The 20,085-nt window shown below is 45.8% G+C and overlaps 1 protein-coding gene across 1 annotated transcript; it reads right to left on the bottom strand.

Moving 5' to 3' along the window:
- Positions 1-2,755: 2,755 nt before the first annotated feature.
- UBE2S (ubiquitin conjugating enzyme E2 S) lies at positions 2,756-19,215 on the bottom strand. Its single transcript, XM_084805647.1, has 4 exons — positions 18,736-19,215; positions 12,776-12,923; positions 8,459-8,649; positions 2,756-5,030 (listed from the first exon to the last, which is right to left on the bottom strand). Exons 1-4 carry the CDS (start codon positions 18,736-18,738, stop codon positions 4,740-4,742), a joined length of 633 nt encoding a protein of 210 aa, XP_084661773.1. The 5' UTR covers positions 18,739-19,215; the 3' UTR covers positions 2,756-4,739.
- Positions 19,216-20,085: the final 870 nt, after the last annotated feature.

Below are 20,085 nucleotides of genomic sequence, written 5' to 3'. Positions count from 1 at the left end.
TACAAATTTGTAGGAAAATACACAAGTTTCTGCTGAGGAAACGTTGAATGAAATGGGGGACAATACACTAAATGTTACCCACTAAGATAAATTATGTAACTACTTAACGTAAATATTTACGTAACTATTTGTATATTTTCCCACATGATAAAAAAAATCGCATCCATCTGTGGGCGGACGACGGAACAAAAGGCACCTGACAATCCGCAAAACAAAGACAGAGCGGATTTTACACAGTCCGTACATCCCCTAGGGTGGAGCGGCCATGGCACACAGCTGAATTTCTAAAACATGACAGGCAGGCAAGGGTCAAATTTAGCAGTAACTCACACCTATTTACCCTAAAATCCTTTTCTCCTGATCCAAGATATGGGAGTTGGGCGGGGGGGGGGGTGTTACTCAGCGGTAAAGGGCACATGCTGCACATGCTCAGAGACTGGCACCATCTGCTACTGAAAACACAGTAAACCCTGATTCAGTTACTGAAAGGGGGATGAGAAAATGACTGCAGCAAGCCTCAAGTTCTTGGTTCCTCTAGAAGGGAAGAAATGTTAAGAGGGAGATAAAAGCAATGAGGTTCAGATGTCCTCATTTATCTAGGAGAGAAATTTAAGGGAAAATGGATAGGGTGCAGCTGAGAGAGGCTGAGAGCCAGAACATAAGCCTTGGGGGTTCTTTGCTATGGCAGGCAAATTAGTGGGATAATGGAGATGTGAGGTTAGTGTTGCCAGCTTCAAAGCTGGAGAACATTTACACTAGGGGTGGGCAACTCCCACAGCCCACAAGGCGTGTGTCAGAGCGCGAGAGAAAAGGGGTGTGTGTCAGAGAGTGAAAGGGTGTGTGTCAGAAAGCGAGAGAAAGGGGGTGCCTCATCCTCTTTTGGCTCTGGCCCTACCAACCACTGACTGGTATGCAGCCCCCAACAGATTACACCCAGAGGATCACAGCCCTTGACAGAAAATGTTTCCCAACCCGAGTTATACCTTGAAATTGCCCAGCGTGGCCTCTTTTCCCACTCCCTCCCCAGCCATCATCATCATGTCCTCTTGGCTCCACTGCTTTTGTGTCGCAGCAAGAACCCTGAACGGTTCCAGGAGTGGGGGGAGCAAGAGTGTGTGTGGGGGCATATGATAGGACCAGAGACAGGCCAGGAAGCCTCAGCTGTTTTATCTCCTGCTACATCAGGGCATTTTTTAAAAATGTGTGGATATTCCCTAGCTTTGAATCTCACAACTCTACCAGGAGACAGTCATGGGCCCACTCTTAGGGTCAGACTTTGATCCAGGCAAGCCACTTTCAAATCCCCCCTGAACTCCTTGCCCAACAGCTGCTGAAGTGGCTCTTGCTCTCTGTGCCCCGGCTCTCAATCTGCAAAACAGAAATAATGCGTCTTACGCTGCCTTTGGTTCTGTCACCAATCTCTTGGTGCTAAGCGAACACCTTTACCCAGGGGGGCCCAACCTTTTTGGGCTGGTGGGCACACTTGAATTTTGGGAGTGTTGTGAACACTCTCATAAAATGGCAGCTGGGGGGCAGCGGCTTGCCCATTCATAAAATGGCTGTCACAGTGGGCATGGAGAATCACAAAACACTAATTTCCCAAGAGGCAAACTGGTGAGATGAAAAGTAACCTACCCAAGAACCTGAGTACAAAGCAGAGGTGGGGTCTGACTTCCAAAATGCCAAAGCAACCTTTTGAACCCCAGCAAGCCAGCCTCCCAGTTAACAAGTAAATATTTTTAAAATCTTAAAAAATAAAATAAAAATCAGGAGAGGCAGTGAGCCCAGTGGGTGCCAAGAGAGGTGCCCATGGGCATCACAGTGGAGACTCCAGCCTTTATCCACCCCTGCCAGTACGGCCCACGTGAGAAGCTGTACATAAAGCAAGTGCTTTTCAAAGCCACATTCCCCTAGTGTGATGAGGAAACGGGGAACCCCGCATGAAGGGCACTCTGTTGGGGATGAGCACACCATTTCTACTGCTCATACGCATTTGGAGAGGCCTACACTTCTAGGATATCAACCATGCCCTGCAGAACTGTGTGTTACCATCACAAGGCATTGGGCTAAAACCACACAAGAACAAGACAAGAATGACAGGCCCTGCTGCCCCTGCATATTGCTACATTGTCCCTAGGCCTCAAGTACTCCAACATGCATTAAGAATGCAAGAGCAGCCCATTGGGCCAATCCAGCTTTCCACCACCTGGTGCCCTCCACTCCAGATGTTTTGGACTACAACTCCCAGGATTCCTGACCACTGGCCGGAGCTGAAATTCAAAACATTTGGAGAGCACCCGCTTGGCGATGGCTGGACCAGACCAACCTATCCTGTTTCCCCACAGTGGCCAACCAGATGACTCTGGGAAACCCACAAGCGGAACATGATGAAACTCAAAGATGAAGCTTGAAGGCCTGCTCACTGTCCTGTTGTCACACCAAGTCAGAAGGACAAGTGCAAAAGACAGGGCCTTCCCAGTGGCGGGGTGAATACAGCGGAATGCCTTTCCCTTGGGAGATCCACTGGGTTCTCGTCGTTGTTGGTCTTCAGACGTCTTTCGATGACTTTTCCGTTTCAATGGGCTTTGGGCATGTGGTTTTTAAGCTGCAGCTTTTAAAGGTTTTATAGTTCCTACTTTGAAACTGCATGAGGCTTGTACTTGGTTTGTTGCATTTTTAGATTGTTGAGCTGTAACTGAATTGCAAATTGACTGATCTATTTTGAATGTTACACACTGCTCTGTACGATTTCTTTCAAAAAAGCGGCATATTCAAAAATATTTATTTAACATTCATATACCGCTTTTCAGACAAACCTCACAAAGTGTTTACATAAAAATAGATAAAATCAACATCAATAGAAAGTATATAATAAACTGGGAAAGATAAGCCATGGGAGTAGAGAGAATACTTTAAAAGCCACATCTCTCTTCCCCTCAGGACAAGAGGCTCTTGAGTCTTGTGGTAGCAATTGGGGAAGGAAGGGCAGTTATTATAGTTCTGGCTGTGTGTTCAAAAAAGAAGACACAAATATGACGCTGCCCATGGTACACGCACGTGGATACACTTGATATTAGGCTTGTCAGCTGAACAGCCCCTTGGCTGCATGTAACACACCAGCTAGCCATGCGGTACCAGGTGCTTAATAAAACCCCTTGTGGACTACACAGCTCGTACGTTCCACCCTGCTCATGGGGTGGACACAAGGCCTCCGCCAAGCTGCAGAACTGGATCAGTCTGCTAGTACTATTCTAACATGCCTCTAAAGGTTTATGACCTAGAAATACACTCACACATGGGCAGAGGGGGAGAGAGAGCAAGTTCACACATCACATTCATCATTGAAACCAAGGGTGTTAGACCCCAGGCCAAATCCAGCCCCCCAGGTTCCCCAAATAGCCCCACCCCTTCTTCTGTCCCCACCCCCACCCATTACTTGCTTGTTTCCTAGCTTTTGCATGTTTTTCCCCCATTCTAAAAGGTTGAAACGCCTCTTGTAAGGCTTAGTTACTTGAAGTAAGAGCTTTAGGCTAAAATATGCTGGGATTTTTAGTATTTTGGCCCCATTCCCTTTTGCTTTCAGCCTCATTCACTACTGGAATTTGGCCCCAAGAGCTTCTCCAAAATTGAATGGGCTCAGGCTGAAAGAGGTTCAACAACCCTGACTGACGTAATTGCAAGCTGGTGGTTACAATGTGTGAAACTGCTGCTGTCCCCCTCATCTCTCCACAAGTCCCACCAGATCCTTGCCTCGTCCCACCTCCAATACTGGGAAGTGACACGGATCAATCATTTTGTCTGGCCCACTGCAGTGGTGACAGATGCTAGCATCTTAAATCTGGATGCAGACTGGGATCGATCTGTTCTGCTGAATTGCCTTTAAAAACAGCCTTGCTGGACCAGACCAAAGGGCTCAAATGCAGCCAAGCAGACATTCCTAGAAACAGCTGCAAATAAAGTGTGAAGCTAATGGCCAGCCCCACCCACCCCACACGCACATGGGCCCCTGTATCTGGTCAACAGGTACCCTGCCTCTAAAATATGGGAGATCCCATTTCTCACAGTGAAGACACGCAGACAGAACGTGTCTACTACAAGGGTGCCAAACACCTTTTCAAAACCATTTAAGCTGGTCGCCATCAACACATTTTGAGGCAATGAGCTCCCTCAATTAGGTGGAAAGTAACATTTTCTTTGTCCTGTACAAACCAATTTCACAGAAGAACCCCAATTCTAAAAGAATCATCTCTGCCCGCCTGCTCCACAGTTCTATAAACCCCTATCAAATGCCTTCTTTGAGATCTCCCTCCCCCATCCCCCGTAAACCAAAAAGCAGCAACCTCTTCAGATCCTTCTTCAAAAGGGAAGATTGCTGTCTCCCCCCACCCCCTTTGATCACCTTAATTCTGCACCTTCTCTGGCTCTGACAACATACTTTTTAAAAGACAGGGGCAGGGCATTCTCAAGGTGGCCCCGCCACGGATTGATAGGGTGGCACAACCATACATTGAGAGCCTTCCTTAGAAAAAAAAAGGCATTTAATAGATTTTTCTGCTTTTATAATTTAAATAACTTAAAGACTGAAAAGAAGAAAAATCTGACAAGGGTGAGACAAGAGTTGGACTGCAGTCTCAAAGTGAAGGTGGGAGAGGAAAAAAGAAGAGAAATTGAGAATGTACTGTAGAACCCCACTGCCCATCACCCACCCTGAGTGACAGAACCCACCCCGCCCCAATCCCCTAAAGCCGCCGGAGAGCTCGCTTCTTGTCAGTCTTCTTCTTGGAGGCCAGTTTCTTGTCCCTGTCGCCTGCGTGTTTCTTGGCCATGGGGCCCTCCCCAGAGGCACCGGCCGAAGAGGAGCAAGGCTCGGCGGGGTCCTTGGTGCGCAGGCCGGAGGAAGGCTGGGCATGGATCTCTGTCAGGAGGCGAGCCCGGGAGGCGTACTCCTCATAGTTCTCCAGCAGGAGGCGCCCTGCTTCCTCATTCAGGGCTGATTCTGGATTGGGGTGGATGAGCAAACACTTGATGGTCTGGAGCAGAAACAAGGAGGTGGGGGCAGAGTTAGAACTGGGGGGAGGGAGGAGAAAACAGCCAGGACACTCAAGGCCAGTGGAGGCTGGTGGCTCTGATGTCAGTGGGGCGGTGAATCCTCTCCAAATTTCAGTCAGAACTCTAAAGGAGCTATCCAAGGTGCAGACTGAAACCCAGAGCGGATTCACCGCCCCACTGACATCGGAGCCACCAGCCTCCACTGCTCGATGCAAGGAGAAGAACACTCTGGCCTCCGCCGCCAGCCAGGGGAACAAGGGCAAGAATGAGACCAAATGGGCTTCAGCCACTGGCCTGCTACAGAGATCCTGTTTCCTCCCTTCCTCCCAGAAAAGAGTCTGCTCCAAAAAAGCTCCCTTGGACTGTTAAAAGTGAGGGAAAAGATACACTGTTCCTCTGTCACTGTCCAGAGGACCAAGGGATGCTGGATAAGCTTGAGTATTGGTTTCCCATGTTGAAAGCTGCTTTGGCAATCATTTATTCAAATAGATGGGGTTTAAATCTTAAAAAAAATGAATGAAGGAATAGATAAAAGAAGCAGAATTCAGAATTATGGCTCTAAATGTCTTTTGCTCCCAGCATGACACCAGATTTAGATTAAGAACTGCAGCCAGAAACAAGGTACCGTAACATCACAGGCCTGTTCTCACCCCAGAATGCACATGTGCTTGTGAGGAGGGAGTGTTATCTTGATTTGAAAGTGTCTCTGCAGCAAAAGCTCATTGGTCACTGCTACTGCAGCAGGGAGAAGACCACAAGCCACCTTCCTGGTGTGCAAACTTTCTACAGACAGGGAGATTTTGAAATGTGGATGCTTTCCAATTAACTCCCACCAAAACCTGCAATACATTTGGAGGTGGTACGGTCACCAGGAATTATAGTGCACTGCTGTCTGCGCATCTGAATTGGCTGTTTCTTAATCCAAATGAGCTAGGATTCAAATCCAGGTCAGAGCTTATACTGTGCAACTATGGAATTCCCCAAATACAGCAGCAATGACGACAGGCAAATTGGAAAGCATGTACCACAGATCCACAGAGAGAGAATACATCTCAATGCTAGAAAATATGACTTTATTTCTAGTAAAGCTGGAAAGGTATGCATTCTCTGTGTATGGACCAAATACAGAGATGGAGACAGTGTGGTGTAGTGGTTACAGTGTTGGACTGGGACTCAGAAGAGGACCACCATGTAAGCCACCTCGGGTTCCTTGCAGGAGGAAAAAAGGCAGGACATAAATGTAATAATAATAAATAAATACGGTGGTGCCATCCCATGCTCTTGTGTCTAAGTTTTATCTCTGTTTCATAACTTACGTAACTTGAAGACTGGAAAGGAGAAAAATACAGACAAGGGTGGGGCTGTAGCTGTGTACGGACCATAGGAAAATTGAGAAAGCAGCTAGCTGTGGTTAATTCAAAATTAGTTCATTGACCAACACAATTCTAATTGAGTATTCATCTCCTTTTAACTGATCAAGAAAATGTAAACACTTCCATATATTACCAAAACCTCAGAGGTGCCATTTTTAGATCAGTATTTGTAAGATGATGTACCCAAAAAAAATGTTTTAAGCATCCAGAAGAAAAGGCCATCTTCAGCGTTCGTTTTCATTGTCAATGACAAGAGCACACCAGAAGGACCTCAAAAATTTACTAGCATGCAACTGATGAATTAAAAGTTTAAAAGTTTAAAGTTTAAAAAAGTGTCCAGACACTTTCTGTTCCCCTCACTGTGACATTCAAAATTTAGCTCTTCTGGTCCTGGAATTTTAGACTGTGGCATACCGGAGGCCTGTTTCCCAGCTTGCAAGTCTTTGATGCATACCTGGTTTCTCCACATGCCAACTTAAAGAACAGACCTTTTTATTCCCAATATGATGGATCACATCAGTTTCTGGCTCCCTGTTCAGACACCTGAGGATTGCACTAGCTACATTTGCTGCAGCGTCAAGATAGGACATTTCTTTCCCTCAGAAGTAGCTTATCAACTTGAAACCTGCCCACAGGCATCTAACCCACTAACCTACAAACCCACATACAATCCAGCTCAGAAGCCCTGCTCCAAGTGACAATGTTGCCTTCAAAGGGTGGGTGGAAACAGGGCCTTCTCTGTGGTGGTGCCCTGGTCGTGGAATGCTTTCCCTGGAGACACGTTGGATAGTGCCAACTTCGTGCTCTTTCCTGCACTAGGTGAAGAAATTTTCATTCTCCCAGGCTTTTAACAGATAATTTTATGTTTGCCATTTCTAATGTATGGCTGCTTTTGTTTTTAGTGGCCATTTTAAATGTGGCATTTAACTGAATGTTCATCTGTTGTGTTGGGGTGTGCATGCACGTATGTATTGCTTCGTAAGCTGCTTGGGAAGCATCAGTGGAAATAATCTTTTAAATAACTACATCAAACAGGCCAAATTGGCCGGGCAGTGTGACAAAAGGCAAGCACAGAGCCTGCTTGGAAGCAGCTTAGCCCAAAACAGCCAGGCTCACACATAAATCACCAGACCCCTTCGTGTTCCAAGTTGCTGCCACAGCCCATATTTACAACCAAAGCTAACAATGGTATTTGACATCCAAGAAAATGAAGAAGGCAGCCCAGGAAGAATGGAATAAGCCAAGTCAGGTAACGCTTGTCAGCAGGTCAGTTCAGAAAGGGTACGGAGGACGACACCTCCCCACCCAAAAGAGTAATAATTAAGAAATCCACACTTCTAGATTTATGCAATGAAGCCAAGAGCTGAGAAGCTTCTAGTTCAATTCTCTGCCACCATGAATGAACTCACTGGATGGCTTTAGATCATCATGGTGGATTGTGCTGTAGCTTTAAACATTTCCCCCAACTGCCACAAAGAAGCCCATTATGGAGTCCTTCAGGACAGAAAGGAACCACAGAAGTTCTCAGGTTCAATCTCCACCATGTCCAATTAACAGGATCTCAGCCAATGGAAAACACCTCTGCCTGAGACCCTAGAGAGCCACTACCAGTTGGAGTGGACCATACTTCTCCAACCTGGTGCCCTCCAGATGTTTGGGGCTATAATTCCCAGCATTCCTGATCACAAGCCATCTTAGCTCAGGCTGATGGGAGTTGAATTCCAAAACATCTGAAGGACGCCAGGTTGGGGAAGGCTGGAGTAGACTAGGGCTGGACAGAAGGCAGATCTCCAAATGTTATGGACTTCAGCTCCCAGACGTCCCTGCCGGCATGGCCAGTGGTCAGGAACGTTAAGAGCTGAAGTCCAAAACATCTGGAGATCTACTTCCTGCCCACCCCTGGAATAGACAAATTGGGCAAATGGTTTGATGGAATGTAAGGCAGCTTCCTAGGTTCTTCCTAAGGAGAGTAGCAACCCAATTTGGTTCCCAAAGCTGCCGTTCTGGGCCCCCTCCTCATTAAAACCGCCACTCACCAGCAGGACATGCCGGATGCCCAGTTCCGCTTTCCAGTCCTTCTTGAGGACGTTGACACAGATCTCCCCATTGGCGCCCACGTTTGGGTGGAAGATTTTGGTCAGGAAGTAGCCTTTGGGTGGGCTGGCTGGGAAGTCTTTGCCGAGGATCAGCTTCATGCGGAAGAGGCCACCTGAGTATGGCGTACCCTCTGAAGTGGGAACAAGAGGAGAGGGAAGAAGCCTCAACAGTAGGGCAACGCAGAATGTCCCCTTCCTCAGCCAGCCCAACATGGGCAGGACAAGGGTTTGAACCATGACTTAAGATCTCCAATTTTGGGGGGTTTTAAGACTGCCCATTCCCAAGGAGCGTGGCCTTCTTCTGAAATACCCCTTAGTTTTGTTTTCATGTTGTTTTTGGTTTTGGGGGAGATCTGCCAATATCTCCCTATGCTCCATCCTCTATTTTTTTTTTAAATTTCAGGAAATCTCTGTACTGCTTTTCTTAAAAAAAAAAAAAAAAAAAAAACTAATCCCAGAGTGGTTTACAAAATAAAATCATGAAAAAATAGAATAAAACCAATCATTAAAAGAATAAAACAATGATAAAAACAATAAAAATAACCAGGTGTAGTTGACAATGCTAGTGGTCAGAGAAACGCCTGAGCAAACAAGTGTGTCTTGATTTGTTGGCAGAAACACTCCACACTAGGACCCTGCAAGATCGCAATGGTGAGATCATTTCACATGGTGGGCGCCACAACTCCTCCACATCATGGCCAAATGAACCTCAGCAATATGGTCAAGCAAGCCCTCCACCTCAGAACATAGGGAGCAGGCAGCCCAGAGTGGCCTATGTGGGAGAAGGCATTCTCTCAGATAGCCTGTTCCTGAGCTGTCTAGGGCCTTAGAAACCAGAAACAACACCTTGAACATGGCTTGGTAGCTAACTGGCGGCCAGCACAGATGTCATATATGTGCAATAAAAACCTCCACTGAGCAGTCTAGTTGCCGCCTTCAGCACTAGCTGCAGCTACTGAACCAATCCCAAGGGCAGCCCTACATAAAACGTATTACAACCATCCAGTCTTGAGGTTACCAAGGTGTGGATCACTGTGGCCAGGCTAGCCCTGTCTAGGACTGGTCATAGCTGTCCAACCAGTCTAAGCTCTAGCACAGCCTTCCCCCATCCTGGTACTCCCCAGATGGCCATGCTGGCTGGAGATGACAGGAGCTGTAGTTCAACACATCTGGAGGGTAACAGCTCTAGGGCTGCTCTAGAAAGGTAAGATCATCATCTGGCAGAAGCAGGGCTTTTTTTGTGGCGGCCCTGGAGTGATAGAACAGGCTCCCCCAGGAAGTCAGTGCATTTTCTTCCCTGGCCTCTTGAGTTTGGAGGCAGGTGAAGAGGTTCTTATTTTGCTACACCTTTAGAAATTAATTGGAGGTCCTAAACCATTGTTTCGAATGCAGTGTTGTTTTATACAACTTAGGGATCAAGCTTATGGCCACTAGACACTGCCTAGAGGGCCACAGTTTTTTTTCAGTTTCTGGGAACAGAGGTCGGAGCCAGGGCTCTGAACGTGGTTCCCAGAAACTGCACTCCCCACCCCCTCCCCCTCACAGCGGGTAGAGAACCTGCTCAAAAACAGAGCGCAGAGTCGGGGAAAGGGGGAAGTCCTGGGGAGGGGACTGCAGAAGCTACTTTATGCAGCTTCCTATGTGCCACACAGCCTCCTTCCCCCCGTCCCCAAAGCTGCAGCCAGACAGCCGAAATCAGCCATCTAGCCAAAAATGCAGGGCAGCCAGAGCACACAAGCGAGGATCCCCTCCATGCTACAACTCCCCTGCGTTGGGTACTTGGCAGCCTCTGACTTCGGAGTCTGCCAACTATCTCAATAGGATTGCACCCTTAATCATGGTTTTTTGCTCATCCTGCTTGCAGTGGGAATGATCACTTAATAATTTATTAAACAAACATTTTAATAATTATATTCTTCGGGAACACTTTTTGTCCTTGAAATATTGTAAATAATAAAAAAAATCCCGGGGCTTAGTCTTCGGAGAAGCTAGCTCCGTAATGGAGCACACGCTTCGCATGCAGAAAGTCTGAAGTTCGATTCCCTCTATCACCAATAAGAGGGCCTCGGGTATCAAAGCTGGAAAAGACTCTTGTTCAAGACCTGGGAGAGTTGCTGCCAGCTGGAGTAAAAAGTACTGGGGCTAAGCAATCTTATACTACAGCAGCTACAAAGGTGGGAAACTGGCTCTTTTCCTATGGCCAGTGCAATGTGACTATTCAACATCCAAAATCAGAACTCTGTAGCCAGTATAAATCACTTTACATTTGCAGGTATTTGTTTAGTCTGCTCCAATTTATTCAGTTACTGCTAAAAAGAAATTCTGCAACTCCATGCACATTCTCATCTCCGAAGCCAAAGAGACAAGAATTTTTTTTTTTTTTTAAAGTGCAAGTGAAAGCTGCAGTTTCTTAGGATGCTGATTTGTGTACTGGCAATTTATTCCAAGCTTGGAGAAGACATGGATACCCTTATGTTGCCGAAGAAGCGGTGACACTGGCTCAGTGCAGACATAATGGCTGTGTTTGGACATCATAATATACCATGGTCCATCATGATGTGAACACACCAAGCTACATCTTGGGCTGGTGCACTTCCCTCTCCAGTGTGGTCATGAGGAGGAGGCTGGAAGTTCTCACATCCATTTTTCATTAACCACAGCTTGTTGTGTCGGGCAAAGCATGTCAAAACGGTAGTTAATTTCCAGGCATGTAAATTTCCAGAAAATTTGAACCCAGGGAAAAATAGTCTTCTTCCTGTTTGTTGTTGGTTGTTTTTTCCCCGGGGAAAAATTTAAACTTGGGGTGAAAGTGAAATATATTCTCATGAACCCTAAATGTATTTTATTGCTTTAACATAAAGTACATGATTATAACTTAGTTGGCATGTAAAATTGAACTATTTGGCAGTTTTATGAAATTTACAGAGCAATTTTATTTGTCTAAATATTTTTCTAGGACACCTTTCAGGGTAAAAACCCATCTGAAGGAAGCTTACATAAAAGGATCCTATGCATGTTTACTCAGAAGACCCACTCTGCCAGCTAACCCTTTGACTTGGCCTATTATGCCCCCTGACAAGACAAACAATCCAATTTTGAAGTTGGTTCCCACTGGCCAATCACTTTTGCTGGGGAGAAACACAATGTTAAGGGTGACATGCAAACCAGGATTTCTGTGTTGCTGGGGGAGAGACAACCCAGGGCTGTAACCCAAGATTTAATCATGGTTGTTTTGCTTATACCGCTTACAGTGGCAGTGATCATGTGGTGGGAACGAACACACTCACCCACTCCCACTTTGTTCTCAACAACCCAGGGGTTAAAAATAAAGTCAGGTCATTGTTCCCCCGAATTTTCAATTCTTTTCTATTGGAAAAAATGAAAAGCCCTTGAGGGGAAAAATAATTACCCTTAATTTTTCCATTCCTCCCACACACCCTGAGCCTCGATATCTTTAAGCTTAGGTGTGGGTTGGTTAAACAAGCCAACTTCATACTATGGGTTAAAAAGCTGCCCTGTTTCAAACAAACCATAGTTAAGGCTAACCACAGTTTATTATGTCAGTGGAACCCTAAACTGTGGTTAACTGAAACAGGAAGCAAACAGTTCTGATCGCCTCCTCGTGGCCTTGCCAGAGGAGGAGAGGGAAGGGGGGAGTGCACGAGCTTGCCTAGACTCACTCCAGTCATGGCAAACCACAGTTTATCATGGTGGCCAAATGCAGCCAATGTCCCTGGGCCCCTTGCATTCGACTTTTAACATGATGTCCACACCAAGTTAGTAACTCGGCTACCCAGCCAGGCCTCATGACAGTGGCTGAATTCTTGAACTTCAGTACTCCTGCAAGTCCTCCCCACCCCAACCTCACCATTGCCACTACCTATTCCTAACCACAAGGAAGCCAGAAATACCTTCATGCTGCTTGTAACGAGAAGGTATCTGGTTTGCCTCACAGGAGCTGGCAGAGCAGTAACCTGAGTGATCATTTCCCCAGCCTGGTGGGAAACTAGGTTTACATTCCCTGTGGAAGAGAGCTCCAAACAGATGCAGCCAGTCACCAAGAGGCCCTTTTCCATTCCTACTTGCACAATGCCACCTGGTCCCATTCCAGGTTTTTACAATAACCCACAAGCAAGCATTTCCCTATACTGGCTAGAACAGCCACTGCAGGTGTGAGAGTGTTGATGTTGTTGTTGTTGTTGTTGTTGTTGTTGTATAAGACCCTCCCAATAGGAAACCCCCATGCACCCTCCTTACCAGGTCCCTCAATGGTGACTTGTACATCTGTGATGTCCTCCTCATTGGGGAACACTTTGATGCCCTCAGGTGGGTCTGAGGTCAGAGTGGAGACTTCCTTGTAAACCAGCCGGATCACATGGGGAGGCAAATTTTCTACATTGGAATTCTGCAGGAGATTGGAGAAGGAAAAGAAAAAAAAGATTGTGGCTCTTTGATGAAAGAACAGATGCCTAGACCAGCCAGGACCCCACGGCCAGTGCTTTAGAAGAGGAAGGGGGCTGACACAAGTGTGAGTGAGGGACGAGCGCCAGAAAAGGGAAGAGCTCCATCAGCTGTGACCAACAGATCTGCCCAAGAGCCTTCTGCAACAGATGAGAGGGAGGGACCCCCTTCAAGCACAAAAAAACGCTCATTTGTGAGCACAGAGTCTGGGATTGTTTGGGGCTCAGATTTACTTGGGGATGGGGAAGAAAAGCGGGATGCATGTAAAGCAGGAGCAGACAACATGCAGCTCTCGGTTCATTTTCATAAGCCCTCTGCAAGTGATCAGGTCAGTCCTCTGGCAAGCATGATCTGTCCCTCCCTTGGCAATCCACTAAATGGGGAGAAAGGGTGGGGAAGAGAGAAAGGGGTGCAGCGAGTGAGTGAGCAAAGGGGGTGACTTCAGCCACTACTGGTCCTGCCCTTCACTAGCATGCGGCCCTCGACATTAGATGACCCCAAAGAGAATGCCCTCATCAGAAAAAGGTTCTCCACCCCTGAGGTAGAGGGTGCTGTGCTGTGGTAAGTATGAGGCATGTACCCAGCAGTTGGAGCAGCCTTCACACCACCCATTCGGGTTCCCCTTCCTAGTTTTGCACAGAAAAGTTAAAGCCTCCTCAAATAGCTACTCATTTCCCAAAATATATTACCGAGAATACATAGTCTTTTCTGCAACTTTGCCTCCTGAAACAAGAAGCTAGAGGGCTTGCTTTCCAGTAACCCCCCCACCTGACACATCTCTCACCCAAGCTTGCCAATTCAAGCAGCCGACAAGCAAGCCTCCCCCTTGAGTAGGTTTACTTACATGCACATTTCCCCCACTGTCTGTTCCAAGCACCACAGGGAGAACAAAACCATCCATTTCCAACCTGTGCATTTCAAAATGCACTTTTTTCCTGAGACTCGCTCACCCACCACCATGCCTGATATCCAGGAGCCAAGAATGATAACACCTTATTTTCAAAGTAATTTATTGCAATGCCTAAAGTCCATCAGAAAGCACGCTTTTCCCCTTAAAATAATGCAGCCCTAGCTTTTAAGAGGTTCAGCAACAGCACATACTCCCTGAGAGGATACACACAAACATCCAGGAAGACAGAGAGTGCAACTTAAAACAGATTTCTAAATAGCAACCCACCTGTTCACCCATGGCAAGCAAAAACCAGGGAAGTTTTGTAAATGGGAAAAGCTCATTTTATTAAAATTAACAATGTAGCTTGTGGGCAAGTACACGGTCTATAGAGTCTTTTTTGTTACACAGAAATAAAAGCAGAGACGAGAAGGGTGACACAGAGAGGGGTTTACACACCATTCCAAATAGCAAAAGAGCATCTGATTGGACTAAAAGAGCCAAATAAAAGGAGGAGAGGTGAATCTAAAGGTGAATTCAGTCATTTGTGCACATGGCCAAGAAGACATATTTTAAAGCAATGTTACATTCCTCCTAGTTAGCTGAAAATCCCAAAAGTGTGGGGACAATTCCTTCTGAGGGTGGGAAAAGAGATGGCTCTTCCTTGTGCACAAACTCTCTCAATTGCCCACATTTGGAGTCTGAGTCAACAAGGAGTCAGAGTCAACAACAGAGTCTTGTGCACCAAGGGATGCAAATCAGACCCAAAATGTCAAGCATATAGAAGTACAAATTTGGAGGGACAGCATCAGATCCTACCCAAATCCTGCCTGGTGTAGGCTAGTGTGGTGTAGCAGACAGAGCACTGGACTAGGACCAGGGAGATCCAGATTCAAATTCCCACTAAACCACTAAGTCCACTGAGTGCCCTTGGGCCAATCTCTCTCCCCGCCCCCACACTAACCTACCTTACAGGGTGGTTGTGAGGATAAAGTGGGAGGAGGACCATATAGATACATCACCTTGAGCTCCTTGGAAGAAGGGCAGGAAATAAATTAATGAATAAAATAAGGCCTATTATTTGTTTGCCACTGCAGTGTGGCTTTTAAACATACCAACTGAAAAGCAATTCTGGAGGGGCTGAGTTTTTCCAGTTGTCATCCCCCCTGCCGCCCGCCTGGCATACACACTTCACTACTGTCAGTAGACAAAACCATGCTTATTTGACTCCACAAGATTGAATCCGCTCTTTAAAGAGGGTTTAATCTTGGGAGATTCACAGGATCTCTTGGTCCAGTTGCTCCCTTCTCATTGCAACAGGGGCACGGGAGGCCTGCTTCTCTCTCTCCCCCACCACTCACCCTGAGGAGGAAAAACAACATCTGAACAGCCCCCGTGGTTTGCTATTTACTAGCTCTTGGACACCTGTCAACCGCAAATGCTCATCTGCACTCTCAGAAGGAATTTCGTGACCTGCATTGCCAGCAAACACTGACATACAAGCAGAACTGTCACTGAGGGAAACCTTTTGTACTTTGGCAGACCCAGCTATGGAAAGTCTGTGGGCAATGTGTGCCTTCGTATCTCCCTCTGACACAATGTATATCTGGGGGTGTTCACTTTCACCACTTAGTAGTCATTTCCATGAACCCGTAATCTCAACTACATTTTCTAGAGTGGATATTTTTAACCTCCATTTTCAGGTCCATTCTGCACAAAATAATAATAACTGAACTATCAAAAGAAGCGGTAGCCTTCTGAGCCTTGATTTTCTGCACACACAAGTCTCTCAGATCGGTGAGGGGTTGCCCACCTCCAATTTAAAAGCAGCAAGCTGGCCTAGTACCTCACAGGGGCTCCCTTTCCATATCTCTCTTTGGCTCCAGTAGTAACTGGAAGTGTTAACCACTTCACTTCTGTAGGGCACTGAGGTTTAAAGCCAGTCTTGGAAACACTTCCAGAAAAGCTACTAGCTCAGAAAAAAAAAATCCAGTCTACTTGGCCACAATGGAATTCACTCTGGGTAGCACATCAATAGCTTCCTCTCTCATAAATATGGAAGATGTTGCATTTTGAAAGGGCACTTCAATGATTTGTGATCCCAGACCAATGTACACTGTCCCTTTATCACTTGTTTCCTTGGGAGCCTTCAAATGAACTCAGATTCTATCCCCAACTAAGGATGCTTCCAGATGAAGCTTTTATTGTGCAATCGCCCTGCCTCGTTCACTGAATTTTACAAGGATTCAGTTTTATATTCTTCCCGTGTTTTCCCACCATTTCATCCATCTTTTTTTCTTACTACAAGGAATGTGTTAAGGAGGGAAAGATAAAAGAAATAGCTCCACAATGCTTTCTGATAGTTAGCACTAGGATCCATCTGTCTGGGAGCATCCTAATTCTAATGAGACTTAAAACACAAAATCACCAACAGTTGTAGAGTTGCCTGAAGATCATCCCAATAGTAAACAACTAGTAAAATATTAGCAAGGAAGGAGAATACTAAAGACACATTGTCTTGGCTAGTAAACATTCGATCAGAGGATGCCTTCTAGCATCTCTTAGGAGTAAAGAACGAAGTACCAGCAATACTCAAAAGCTGACAAGGAGGAAAACAGCATAGAGAACTCCAGACAGACATGTACAGCTGGCTTTCTGTGTGGAATATTCTTAGTCAGTCTTCAAAGCCATCAATCCTGCATTTGTTATAATCAAAATTATGAACTCCCTTCACCCATTTTTCTTCCCAAACCCAGTTCCCCAAGTACATCAAGAGTTAAGAAGTGTCCAATGGATTCTGAATTATCTGGAAATGAAGTTACTATTGAAGCTCATTTTTACCTCCCCCCCTACACACAACAGCTGCCTATATGCAGAACCATCTGCTACAAAATCCCCCCACCCCCACAACCGCTTGCCAAGGATGTGTCCCCTGAGAAAGAGTTTAAACACATCTGAATCCATGCAAAAGTCAAAGATCATGCAGGTCTCAATACGGAGAAAAAGACCTGAAAAGGATGGATGCAGCAATGCACATATCAAAACAAACACACTTAAGGGAGCCAAAGGCCTAACTGGATCAAATCAGGACAAAAGGCCAACTGGGTTTATAGAACATAAAGCTGTTCTTCCTAAACAGGGCAATTTCATGGCCTTCACTGCAACCCAAACCTACACAAAAAAGAAAGCTTTTTAACAATAATACTGGCTCTAGCAATAATAGCAATGATAAGTGGGATACTTTACAAATATGGAGAAAAGAAACAAAAAACTATTCAAGGAGAACTACATCTTCCTAAATCCTAACCCTAAGAAAGTATAAAGCTGACCAGATACAAAACTAATCCTAAATGCCTCTTACAATGCAATCCTAACCATGTTTACTAAGAAATACATTTCACTGAGTTCAATGGGACTTACTCCCTAGTAAGTGTGCAGAGGACTGCAGCCTTAATTTGAAAATCTCTAACCAAGATATATTTCCCATATTGGTCTTTAAAAGAATACACTATATGAACTAAATATTACTTTGCAAGGTGATGACATTTTTTGTTTGAAGCTGGAAGGATAAAATCAGGAAGAGGCCGAAAGAAAATACCTTGCACCCAGATATCAAAGAAAATGTGAGGTGAGTGCGCATGGCACAGATGCCTCATAGAAAGGGGAAATTACATTTTTGGATTCATAAATGCAGTTGATATAAAACATTCCTCAACAAATGTGATTCCAAAAAGGCATCTAACCAAGAATTACATCCCAGAAAATCTAAGCTGGCTACTAATTAAGAAGCTGCTACTTACTCTCTTAGCAACAAGGAATCTACTGTCCCATATAAGTATTTGATGGTTTTAAAAAGACCTGCCTTAGTCTCAAGAAAGTGTGTTTTACATAAGGACAGTCCATAAGGTATACCACATGTCATGCATCCAAGGAGTAAGAGGGGGGATAACAAAGTTGTAACAAAGGAATGTTGGGGCACAGTGTGACAAGCAGGGAGTTTAAGATGTTGTTTCAAGGGTGACATACTTTGTAGGAGACCCATACCTTCCAAACCAAATTCCATTCTCCCTTGAACTCTCATGACATCTGAAGTTTTAAACAAACGCTCAGACACATCTCGAAGTCCAATACTTTCAGCTCCTCTTTCTCCATGCCACAGATTAAGGACCAAGTAAATCTATTCCAGTTTAAACGCTTCTCCAATGTGTGAAGTCCACACCAGAGAATATGGGTCTCTTCCACTACATTTTAAGTGCCAGTCTTTGTGGGGGATAAGAGTGGTGCATTTTCTCCCTTGCCTGTCTTAAGCCATCTACACCTTGCATCCTGTCTCTAGATCCTCTATTGAAGACTGTACATTGGCATCCTAGCTTAGCCTGACATTAGATCTTACACTATACCTTATACAGGATCACAAGACTCCACGCTACCCCAATGTGAGAACTCAATAGTCTTTCACCTACCAACCCATAAATACTAATACTAACATACATCAGCCATGCTAGACACTAGGGTCATATCCCAAGCACATACTACAGATGACACCAGTGCCAGATCCTCCCACAATTCAGTACAGAGCTCCTAGGCAATGAATGATCCAGGCTCAGACGGCCAAACATTTCACCACTGGATTTTACTTACATGTGTGCTTGCACATACACACAAATATAAGACCCCTAATTCCTTGTACTAAGGCACACACAATTCCAAGTTATCCATCCCTTCAGCTTTTATCAGACTACTGGAGGAAAGCTACCAGCAACATTATCACAACCCACCAACCCCATCCAAGTTCTAGTGGGTCCCACAAGGAAGCAACAAACTTCAAGCAGGTGAACAGGGATATACAGATCCAGAAACCACTCACCATTGTGTTGGGTCTGCACAGAGGTTTGTAAAGTAGCACAATTTAACCCTGATTTTTAGAGGGATCACATATGCGCCTTGATCTATACTTAAATCACTTCTGAACATGCACCTGGCACTAACCTAGCACCCTGGGCTCTAGATGGGGGGAGGGGGGGGCAGACAGTCTCTATCACTATTGAGAAGACGCCAAACCCCCTCGTTTAAGAAGTTCCTCCTTGTTCATGTATTTACGGGGGCGGGGGTAACCGGATATCAGATACCCTCCTCTCGCTTCGCCCCTTACTTTGCCCCCTCCAGGGTGCTAAGAACTCGCTTCTACCACACTCACTTCAATAAAGGTAGCCGATGCCCAGCAAAGGCTTTTATGGCCCTCGGCCAAGGCCGGCCACACCCCTTTAGAACCCCGGCCGCCCAATCAAGCCCGTTAGAACGGAGGGGGTCCGTTCCTCCCCCCTCCCTTCTCGGGCCCTCTCCTCGCGGAGAGCCGTTGACAACCAATGTCCGCGACGGTCGGCAGCCAATGGGAAGAGGCGTAGTGAAGGGGTGGCGCCATGGAGCCTGATTGGAGGGATTTGAATATTAACGTTTCGGCTAAGCGGCGTTTAAAGGGAAGGTGGTTTGTTTATCTCCTAACGGTTGTGGGAAGGAACTGGGCGGGGCGAGTTTCAAAATGCTCGATTGACGCGACGTTTTACCAATAGAATGTGAGCACTCCCGAGACACTCTCGTTAGGGAAATGACAAATTGTCGTCGTGATGTAGCCAATGGGAAACGAAAAAGTGACTGACAGGGAAAACCTCTTTCACTTATTCTTTCTTATTCAAACAAAGCGGGCACGTTCCTAATTGGCCAGATGAGAAAAGTAAACCCGCCCAACTGACAGAGGAAGCAGCTAATTAGAGCTGAGAGAGTGAAAAGAAATGCCTTCAGTCTAATAAATATGCATATAATGGGATACACCGGGAGAGGGTGGGATTTAACAGGAAAAATTACTTCTCAGGCAGCCAATTAGCGATGTCCCAGGCCATCCTGCCCTCAGCAGTGTGCAAGAGCTGCTGAATGTCAGTCAGTCGCTGCTGGTTGAGAGAGGCCATAAATCAAGAGTGTCAAAGTCAAATTCGCTGGAACGCCACATTCGCCACCCAGAAGGTGTCCGCAGGTGTTACTAGTAATTTTTCATCAAAAATATTAATTCCTCCCCCCAACTCTTTATTGTTTATAGTTTTAGCAAGTTTTTTTTAAAAATCCTGTCAACATCTGTCAATAGCCACAGCTTTGGATGAGCTTTTTCTACCCAGAGGAAACATAGCTAGATTTCAGCTACCCTCTGAAGAGGTCCATAATTAAG

Source organism: Heloderma suspectum, chromosome 6 (genome assembly GCF_057233095.1).
Source record: "Heloderma suspectum isolate Gila_16-S chromosome 6, 16-S_ref, whole genome shotgun sequence".
In the NCBI taxonomy this organism is placed as follows: Eukaryota; Metazoa; Chordata; class Lepidosauria; order Squamata; family Helodermatidae; genus Heloderma; species Heloderma suspectum.
This window is presented reverse-complemented; position numbering and strand designations above follow the sequence as displayed.